The sequence below is a fragment of the Capsicum annuum genome, chromosome 2, assembly GCF_002878395.1.
Source record: "Capsicum annuum cultivar UCD-10X-F1 chromosome 2, UCD10Xv1.1, whole genome shotgun sequence".
Lineage (NCBI taxonomy): Eukaryota > Viridiplantae > Streptophyta > Magnoliopsida > Solanales > Solanaceae > Capsicum > Capsicum annuum.
Genome location: NC_061112.1, coordinates 152880210 through 152891390, shown reverse-complemented (window position 1 = coordinate 152891390; position 11181 = coordinate 152880210). Strand labels below are relative to the sequence as shown.

General features: G+C 28.8%; 1 protein-coding gene across 1 annotated transcript; it reads left to right on the top strand.

Moving 5' to 3' along the window:
- The first annotated feature begins 6228 nt into the window (after positions 1-6228).
- Positions 6229-9438, top strand: LOC107858413 (cytochrome P450 724B1). The gene is made up of 9 exons (XM_016703058.2): positions 6229-6320; positions 6835-7162; positions 7756-7908; positions 7985-8191; positions 8283-8369; positions 8521-8599; positions 8701-8807; positions 8873-8991; positions 9339-9438. The coding sequence occupies exons 1-9, from the start codon at positions 6229-6231 to the stop codon at positions 9436-9438; spliced, it is 1272 nt and encodes a 423-aa protein (XP_016558544.2).
- Positions 9439-11181: the final 1743 nt, after the last annotated feature.

The window sequence follows — 11181 nt, the reverse complement described above, 5'->3', positions numbered from 1 at the left end:
ATGTTTTGTTATTGTACATGAGTCACGTGTGGGCGGGGGTTTGTCCCGACCCTAGTTATGTCATGTATATCCTAGAGGCTTTGTAGACATAAGGAAGGGTAAAGTCATGGAAGTTTATATAGTAACGTTATATTTGTATATGTGGTGGCCCCGACGGCCAAGTATTATATATATATATTTGTGCGTGTTGGCTTCTCAGAGTAAAGTACAACATCAAGATCTGAAACCCCTAAATGAAATTTGATCTGTTTGCACCAATCTAAAAAGTTAAGTCCGTTAAAAGTCGTAACAGAGGCAGAATGTGAATGAAGAGCAAATGCTGCAAATAAAACATGCTCATTTGTTAATGCTTTGAGTTACGAGTTTAAACACACTATCAAATTCAAAAATAATTTTCTTAAATGTATATTGATGTTCTCCTTTGGGCGAAACATCAAAATACAACTTTAAACATAATGATGCTTAAAAGTATATTTAACACAAATCGATAATATTTAATGCATCAATTAATAATATTTATTTTCTTTGGATAAATAAATAAAATTAACGATACATCAAAATTATCTCCTTAATATTTATCGGTTGTAAGAACAAATAATCGACCTTTGGGTGATTCATAAATGTCTTATAACCAAAATTTTAATTTACCCATAATTGGTTCATCATTTATAAGCATCAAGATTAATGGGCAATTAATTTTAATTTAATCTTTATTTTGAAATTAATTTCATAAAAATTCGACCACTTTGGTGATTAACGAATCTTGCATATATAATTTCAAAAGATCCAAAATAATATCACAATTATAGTATAAAAGAGAAAATAAAATGGGCACTGTTTAAATAAAACTCCACTAGGACATGCGGTGGTTCCATATAAAATAGAAAATTCCAACTTCAGTAAATTTTATTTATTTATTTAATTGGTGAAACAAGGAATCACGTGAGTAGCAAATCTTCTAAGAAATCAAATCTTGGGTTACTTTCTTAATGGGCTATGTGCATGTAAATTATGGGACCCGTGACATCATTCAAAAATTACAAAATTGTGAACATACAGTATTTTACTCCTTTTCAAGTTTATTGAATAAAAAGTCTCGACAGACATATACTCACATTAGTACGAAAACATATATTCACATTACATATAGATACAAATCATCACTTTAAGTACGGAACCATACATCGACTGTTTCAATTCTTAATATTCAAATTTCGTTATTCAGTAATTGTGAAATTTCTAACGTACATAATTAAAATTCACAAGATTTGAAGAAACATTAATTTTAATGGAAAATCACTAGTTCCGAAAACCTTGCTCTGATACCACATGTAAGGATTTGACAAATTGTATAGCTTAAACAATCTAACATAAACAATCCTAGCAATTATTCAGAAATGTGGAACTACATGATTTTCACATAAACAAAGTTATAGTAATTCAATAATGAATTACTTACCTGAATTCTCTATGGTTTTCTGTTGGCAGAGTTTAGCGGAAGCACACTTATTTAACCAAGAACAGAATACTGTTTCTCTCTCTTTGTCTTATTTTACAGAATAAAATACGATGAAGCTTATTCTTCTTTTGGCAGAGAGAGGAGCCCCTTTTATAATACAGGGAATAATCAGTTATATTTTCACGTTCCGTCAACGTGATTAGTGGATATAATAATTATCCACTAACTGTTAGTAATTATCCTACTAGGAGTCAGTAATTATTCTACTAACAGATTAGTCAGTAGTTTAATCCTACTAGGTAACTTCCCCATACTGATTTAGGATTTAACTTATTCAATTATTATTAAATTAATTAATTAATTAATTAATTATGTGGACCATAGAAATTCACATTAGCGTGATATTTTCGTCAAAAGTTGTCATATGTTGGTTGCAAGGAAGTCTGTTGTGTAAAGTTAAGAGTCTACTTTATGTCAATGTTTAATAGTTCAAAATTTGCTTGAGCAATATTTACACAAGTATGTGGCCTTTGGAGTGTGAACTAGAGATGTGGCCTACTGGGTTACTTAACTATTATTGAATATTCGGGAAATACCAAATACCAAACGGTAGTAATAATTTTTACCAATTCCGAACCTAAATACCGTAATTTTAAAATTTTACTCCCAAATACCATCCCAAATACCAAATTACCAAATGCCAATTACCAAAATTTTCGGTTCGTTTCGGTAATTCGATTTTTGGTATTTTATGTCCACCCCTACTTTTTCTAGTCACTAATTTATAACTACCCCGAGGAGATTTATTCTTTTAGGCCAAATTTATTTTCTTGCCAAAAGTGCTTTTTTAAAAAAACTTGAGTTATTTGACCAAGGTTTTGAAAGTAGCAAAAGATGTTTTTTCTCAAAACACTTTTAAGAAAATACACTAAAAATAATTTTAAAAATTTTAATCAAATATTAATTACTGTTTAAAAGTGCTTTTTAATAATTGACTAAGCAAAAATTCTGTTATTAGGCCAACTTTATTTTCTTGCCAAAAGTGGTTTTTTAAAAAAACTTAAGGTGTTTAACCAAGGTTTTGAAAGTAGCAAAAGATGTTTTTTCTCAAAACACATTTAAGAAAATACACTAAAAACACTTTTAAAAACATTAATCAAATACTAGTTACTGCTTAAAAGTTCTTTTAATAATTGACTAAGCAAAAATTCTGTTATTAGGCCAAATTTATTTTCTTGCAAAAAGTAATTTTAAAAAAAACTTAAGGTGTTTGACCAAGGTTTTGAAAGTAGCAAAAGATGTCTTTACTCAAATCACTTGCTTAAAAGTTCTTTTAATAATTGACTAAGCAAAAATTTTGTTATTCGGCCAAATTTATTTTCTTGCCAAAAGTTTTTTTTTTTTTTTTTAAATTTAAGGTGTTTGACCAAGATTTTGAAAGTAGCAAAAGATGTTTTTTCTCAAAACACTTTTAAGAAAATACACTAAAAACACTTTTAAAAAACTCTAATCAAATACTAATTACTGCTTAAAAATTCTTTTAATAATTGACTAAGCAAAAATTCTGTTATTCGGCCAAATTTATTTTCTTGCCAAAAGTGCTTTTTAAAAAATACTTAAGGTGTTTGATCAAGATTTTGAAAGAAGCAAAAGATGTTTTTTCTCAAAACACTTTTAAGAAAATACACTAAGAACATATTTAAAAAATTTAATCAAATACTAATTATTGCTTGAAAGTTCTTTTTAATAATTGACTAAGCAATAATTTTGTTATTAGGCCAAATTTATTTTCTTGCCAAAAGCGTTTTTTTTAAAAAAAGCTTAAGGTGTTTGACCAAGGTTTTGAAAGTAGCAAAAGATGTTTTTTCTCAATTTTTTTTAAGAAAATACACTAAAAACACTTTTAAAAACTTTAATAAAATACTAATTACTACTTAAAAGTGTTTTTTACTAATTAACTAAGCAAAAATTCTGTTATTAGGCTAAATTTATTTTCTTGCAAAAGTACTTTTTTTAAAAAAACTTAAGGTGTTTAACCAAGGTTTTGAAAATAGCAAAATACGTTTTTTCTCAAAACACTTTTTAAAAAATACACTAAAAATACTTTTAAAAATTTTAATCAAATACTAATTACTGTTTAAAAGTGCTGTTTAATAATTGGCCAAGCAAAAATTCTGTTATTACACCAAATTTATTTTCTTGCCAATAGTGTTATTTTTAAAAAACTTAATGTGTTTGACCAAGGTTTTGAAAGTAGTAAAAGATTTTTTTCTCAAAAAACTTTTAAGAAAATACACTAAAAATACTTTTAAAAACTTTAATAAAATATTAATTACTGTCTAAAAGTGCTTTGTAATAATTGACCAAGCAAAAATTCTGATATTAGGCCAAATTTATTTTCTTGCCAAAAGTGTTTTTTTAAAAAAATTTAAGGTGTTTGACCAAGGTTTTGAAAGTAGCAAAATACGTTTTTTCTCAAAACACTTTTAAGAAAATACATTAAAAATACTTTTAAAAATTTTAATCAAATATTAATTACTGCTTAAAAGTGCTGTTTAATAATTGGCTAAGCAAAAATTCTGTTATTAGGCCAAATTTATTTTCTTGCCAAAAGTATTATTTTTAAAAAACTTAATGTGTTTGACCAAGGTTTTGAAAGTAGTAAAAGATTTTTTTCTCAAAAAACTTTTAAGAAAATACACTAAAAATATTTTTAAAAACTTTAATAAAATACTAATTACTGCCTTAAAAGTGCTTTTTAATAATTGACTAAGCAAAAATTCTGATATCAGGCCAAATTTATTTTCTTGCCAAAAGTATTTTTGAAAAAAAAACTTAAGGTGTTTGACCAACGTTTTGAAAGTAGCAAAATACGTTTTTTCTCAAAACACTTTTAAGAAAATACACTAAAAGCACTTTTAAAAACTTTAATCAAATACTAATTACTGGTTAAAAGTTTTGTGTAATAATCAAATTATGTTTGGATAATCTTTTTCAAGAAGTGCTTTTTTGAGACAAATGGCTAAAAAGGACATCTATCAATAGCCTTCATTACTAAAATCAATTTATTGAGAAAAAATATTTTAAATATCTATGTTAATATTTTTGATTAATTTTTTTATTTAAATAAAAAGTACGTACTCTAAAATTCTCAATCAATATTTATATACATAAATACATTAAAAAAATTAAATGATGATATATTACTTAAATAATTTAAATATTACTTAAAACATCAAATAAAAATGAATACAAAAGTTATTTCATAAATTAAATCACTAAAAGTTAGCAAACACTATATTCATGCTTACAAATATCTAAATGAGATAATATTTGTTATTTGTTACCTTTTCTTTTGGATATGTTTTTACCGTTTCAATTGTAAAACTAAGTAATCAAATTCATATATGTATACTATCTGATGACAAATATTTAAAATAAAATTTTATCTATTATTTGTTATTTTTTAATATATTTTTACAGTGTCAAAATTTACTACGAATAAACAGTCATCATATTCATATAATATACACTATATTTTAACAAATATGTCACTTTTCATGAATTATTTATTTAAAATTAAATATTCGAGAAAAAAATTATATGTGATGTCAAAATACAATCTTGTAACGTGATTCATCTGTCAATTGTTATCATTAATACTAATAAAATAATTTATATATTCTTTAGTCATCATCATCAATGATATTTTTAAATTTATTTTTAAAAAATGATTGAAAATAAAATAACACTATATAAATCATAAAGAATTATGACATAAATATGAAATGTAAAATTTTAAAAATCAAACGTTAATCAAACTTTTAATATGTGTTAATTAATTAATAAGGTATATATATGTGTGTGTGTGATAGGGATATTTTTGTCATAAAAAAATAATTTTCTGCTTCTGCTTCTGCTTTTTTTGAGAAGCAGAAATTTTCTGCTTCTTCCCAAAAGCAGAAAAATTGCTTTTGCTTATTTTTAAAAAACACTTTTGCAAGTTTACCAAACATTCTTCTTTTTTAAAAAAGTATTTTTTTCTCAAAATAAGTGCTTATTTTGGGAAATAAGCAATCTCAAACAGGCTATAAGTAAAATTGTTACTCATCAAAGGTGCTTTTTGAAAAGAAAAAAAATATTTTTAGAAAAACACTTTTCCAAATAAGTTGATTTTTAGAAGATTAATCATGCGTGCTATTAGTGACTTTGGCTGTAAGTACTAATTAGAGCGAGTGTAATAGAGAGTAGCCAAATCCTACTCAAGTAGAGTAGGATTACAAGGGAAAATGAATAATTATACTAACTTAAATGATCATAAAAGGCGGATAATGTAATAATATTGTATGTATAGATAATTGTAGTCCTTAATTTTCTACTTTTGGTACATTGATAATCGTAGTCAATATATATATATATATCCAACTCAAAATATATACATATTTTGATTACATAATCTATATAGAATTTCTCATTGGTAATATATATAATCATATATACACTTTTCATTAAGGTAAGTTTTAAATGCTACTAACTTAATTTGTTGGGCTACATATAAAAATGATTCACAGAACACTATAGAGTTCTTACACTAAACTAAATTGTTGGTACTAAATATCTTTTCACTATTATCATCGATCATGATGATTTTGCTTCTTCCTGTGGTATCAGCTTTGTTATTTGGTACTGCAATTTTGGTCCTAAACATAATCTTTCAACAATATTTCTTAGTTTATAAACATGTCCCTAAAAGCTTACCTAGTGGGAGTATGGGATTTCCCTTTGTTGGAGAGGCATTTGGCTTTTTTACCTCTCATAAATCATTTTCCATTGGTAGCTTCTTGCAAGAACGTCGATCAAGGTATAGTTATTTTGTCCACAATTTTCAGCTTAAACTCTCTTATGTTGTCAATTATTTAACTGTTCCAATTTGGTTTTGTGTGGATAAATTTGAATCACATTTTGCTGTTTCATTATATTGTATACTGCTTGGCTAGTCTTGACCTAATAATTTGATGAGTCATTTCAGAAACAACCCCTGGCCCACACTCCGTTTTCAATTGCGGAGACACAAGATTTTCACCCGGGGCTCAAAATATAAAGAAATAAATATATGAAAAAGCTAAAAAAGGTTCAATATCTATTATATATACATAAAAAATAATTTTAATTTTGTATAAATAATATAATGTAGTTTTTCGGATGATCCCTTCGTCCCCACGTGGCTTCACCAACGCCCACCCCCACCCCCAAAGTTGGATCAGCCCGTTTAAACTTGGGCTGGTTAGACAAATTTAATAAAAAATAGATTTATTTTGCCACCTCTATGCCTGTATGCTCAAGAACATATATATGTTTTCTTGATTGAATTTCAGGTATGGGAAAGTATTCAAATCCTATATGTTTGGGTCACCAACTATAGTTTCGTGTGACTTAGAACTCAACAGATTTGTGCTTCAAAATGAAGGCAGATTGTTCCAAAGCAGTTATCCAAAACCTGTGAGAGACATTCTTGGTAAGCATTCCCTGTTACTTATCACTGATGTTGAACTTCACAAAAAGCGGCGGAGCGTTCAACTCGACCTCATCAACAAATTCAAGTGCACACCAAATTTTCTTGATGATGTTGATAAGCTATGTGTTTCGTTAATGGAATCATGGAGAGGAAATAAACTAGTCCTCTTCGCAAATCAAGCTAAAAAGGTACGTAATTCATATATGTCGTATACTTATACATACATACATACATATATATATATATATATTATATGTTGGTATGACGAAAAATGTGTATGTAATTCTCTGGTATTTGAATGATAAGAAATAGATCTAGGAAATACTTAATTTCATACCAACACTCAGATATTATAATCTATGTATGTGAGTGTGTGTTTGATATGACGAAAAATGTGTACAGAATATTCTGGTATTTGATTGATGAGAAATAGATTTAGAAAATACTTAATTTCATATCATTTTTACCAACACTTAGATATTATGATCAAAATTTTCCTAAAATTAGTACCAAGTTGGCTTATCCATCTTCGATAGATATTCAAAGAGCCAGGTTTAACTTTTTGTTAATTAAGTCTGTTGTCTTGTCCCTCAGTAGTTCACTAGTAGTGCAATTGCGCGAATATTTTCTTTTGAAAGAAATATTTTTTCGCCAGCATTAAGTAATTTTCTGAAAGCAAATTTTGAATAATGACTCCATCCTGCCAAACACATCCGACACGACAATGTCTTAATAGACAGACATAATAATACATTTTCTTTATTTGAATTTGTACTTGCAGTTTACCTTTGATCTCATGTTGATGAATTTGTTGGGCATGGAACCGGGGGAACCACTTGGTTTACAGTTATTACAACATTTCCTCACATTCATGGAAGGCTTTGTGTCCATTCCAATTAACCTTCCTTGGACACCCTATGCCAAGGCCGTCAAGGTATTTTTTTCTTACACATTTGTTTAACTAAAAATTTCCAGTTTGAACCATATTTAACCATTCTTCCTTTTGACAGGCTCGTACAAGAATTTCATCCATCTTGAAACAAGTATTAAAAGCTAGGGAACATGATGAGATTTTATTGAAAGGAGATTTAAGTGATGAGGAGAAAGCTAGCATTTTACTAGACCTTCTACTTGCAGGTTATGAAACAACCTCAGGACTTTTGTCCCTACTCATTTACTTTCTTGCTCAATCACCACAAGCCCTTAAAAAATTGAAGGTAAAAAAGAAAATAACCTATACTTCTCTTCCGTCTTTGAACTAATTAACCACTATTTTGAAGTTGTTGATATACTTTATAAAATTTTCAGGATGAACACCACGCAATAAGGAGAAAGAAAAAGGAGGGGGAACCTCTAAACTGGGAAGATTATAAGCAAATGAAATTCACCATTATGGTAATTCCTGAATCTTGTAATTTTTCAATATTTGAACATGTATGTATTCATCTGATGAACTAAGTACTATTTTTCATCAAGTTACTACATCTATAGTTACTTTTTTCAATCAGCGTCAGTATATAAAAGTTTACTATTATATTATAATCAGGTTATAAATGAGACTCTACGTTGTGGCAACGTGGTGAAGTTTGTTCACAGAAAAGCTATCAAGGGTGTAGAATTTAAAGGTTTGTAAACATGAAATTATCAAAGTGCTCATATTATTTATGTCAGTGATAAGCTTTGTTCATGTTAATTATAATTTTCTTTTTATTGTGTTCGATTCCAGGATATCATATTCCAGCAGGATGGAAAGTACTTCCAATACTATCTGCTGTACACCTTGATCCATCGTTGCATGAAAATCCATCAGAGTTTAACCCTTGGAGATGGAACGTAAGTTTCCCTTTTTTCTCATTTACAGTACCTTTTTAGCTTTATTGAGCATATAAAAATTTCAGGATCCAGCCACAAGTAAGAAGGTGATCACATTCGGGGGTGGATCGCGGTTGTGTCCTGGGTCGGAGCTTGGTAAACTAGAAGCTGCTTTCTTCCTACACCATCTTGTCCTCAATTACAGGTATTTTATGTACATGTGTTCAATATACGAATTTTGGTAGATTAAAACGGGTCAAAGTAATAACATTTATTGGATCATAACTCCCTCATCATTTTTGTTTGTTTTATTAATGCTAAATTTACCACTCATGATAATATTTATATCTGATACTCCTAGTAATTAATCTTATAACTAAAAATAGCGGTATAATATGTATGTGTTGACGTATAACTTTTTGATATAGCAAACTGATCTTGTTCTCAAGTTCTCTAACTTAAACCTACTAACTTAAAATATTCTGATTTCCTTTTTTAATATTTTAAATCCCATTATTTCACCTGATAAAACATTATTTATCTATTGTGTAGGTGGACAATGAAAGAAGATGACTATCCAACATTGTACCCATATATGGACTTCCCAAGAGGATTACTCATAGCTTTGGAGGCAGAAACAACCAAATTTTAATTAAGAACAGGATTTGTTCAAGGACAAAAAGTTGTAGAATTAATTAGATTGATGATGATTGTTTTGACAACATCAAAGTTAAAAACAGATTTAGCTAGATTCGATCATATTGAATGTCGAGACATATATGATATTCATTTCTCCAATTTTTTGATGACTCTATGAAATTTTCTTTCTAATATTATAGTCTGGTTAGCTATATCAAATAATATACGTATAACTTTTATGACTAGCGACCTTGCCAAAAGTACTTGGAAATTCTTTGGACGTTGTTTGAGAAGACACCCCGGTCCCTTTCTTTTTCTTGAATAAGTTGGTTTATTAAATTAATTCCAAAAAAATGTGCAGCAAGATCTACTAAAAGTAGTAATCCTTATTCTTTGGGAAATCGATAGGTATTTCAGCAAAATGTGTTCCTACAGGAGATGGAGAGATCTTTTATAGAGAACTAATGAGGGACATAGGAAAGTGGTATTGGTGGCTTGGGACAAGGTGTGTGCACCAAAAAAATATGGTGGTTTAAATATCAAAGGCTGTCCAAAGTGGAATATTGTTGCAGTAGGAAAGTTAATATGACAATTGGCTAGCAAGCAAGATATGTTATGGGTTAAATGGATCCATGAAGTGTATGTGAAAGGATCCAATGACATTTGGCAACACAAATTAAAGCTCTCCAAGATAGTAGTTGGTATTGGAGGAAACTAAATGAGCTTAAAGAGGAAATGCAACAGCGGTACCAAAGGGAACTTATATGTTAACATTCAACGAAAAATACTCCATGTCCAGTAGTCAGGGGCCGCTCAAGTTCGTTAGTGGCCTAAAGTCAAAAATGAATCGGACACCTTAATGTTTTGAAAAGAACTATTTTTTTTTTAATTTAAAGTCTATTTCTTAAGATGCAAAGTTGTTAATGTATTTCTTACCAATGTATTTGGAGAACTCTTTTCTTTTTAATTTGTATGTTTATTTTGATTTGACACGGTGTTTGAAGTTTAACAAAGTAAACAAAATCTTAGAATCTTATATCTTAAACTAAAGATATATAGAATATACCAAAATGTTCTTTAATATTGTGGTCTTAAATATGTCTGAAAAATTGAAACTAAAAAGTTGACAAAAATAATTTTTTTTTTAAATGAACTAAAAATAAAAAGACAAATATTACAAAATATTTTTTTGAAAAAAAAAATAATATAATAAATTTATTATCGCTAAAAAAATGAGGCCTCTCACAAAGTCGCCCCCGCCAGTAGTTACAATGCCATGTTGGGGATGCTAAACAAGTGGTCTGAATCAGACTAAAATGGAGCTCCATCATGCTACCAAGGCAAAGGGAGATGTTGTGGCTCGCCTATCAGGAAAGACTACTTACCAAAGGAGAGAATGCAGAGATTACACTTGCAAGTGGAAGATGAGGAAACTGAGACTCAACAACACCTGTTCATGGATTGCAACTGGATGAATGAAGTGAAAACCAAATTGTCACATTGACTTAGAGTTGTAATTTCCAGAGGTACAGTATATCAAACACTTGCTTGGATTAAAAGAAGGTGTTAGAGGCAGATAAAGAAGGAAATTGTGGCTACAATGTATGGAGCTATGATTTATTATACCTCGCAAGCAAGGAACTGGAAATAATTCAGGAAGATAAATGTAAATACTGAGTTTACTATCATTCGAATCAAGAGGGAACTGAAGGAGAGAATGACACTTATCCAAGGATCTAGAAAAGTAAGACGCTGT

Coding starts and splice junctions, on each gene's coding strand:
- LOC107858413 (XM_016703058.2), top strand. CDS start 6,229: ATGGGATTTCCCTTTGTTGGAGAGGCATTTGGCTTTTTTACCTCTCAT. Junction 6,321..6,834: donor TTGCAAGAACGTCGATCAAG/GTATAGTTATTT, acceptor ATTGAATTTCAG/GTATGGGAAAGTATTCAAAT. Junction 7,163..7,755: donor TCGCAAATCAAGCTAAAAAG/GTACGTAATTCA, acceptor TTGTACTTGCAG/TTTACCTTTGATCTCATGTT.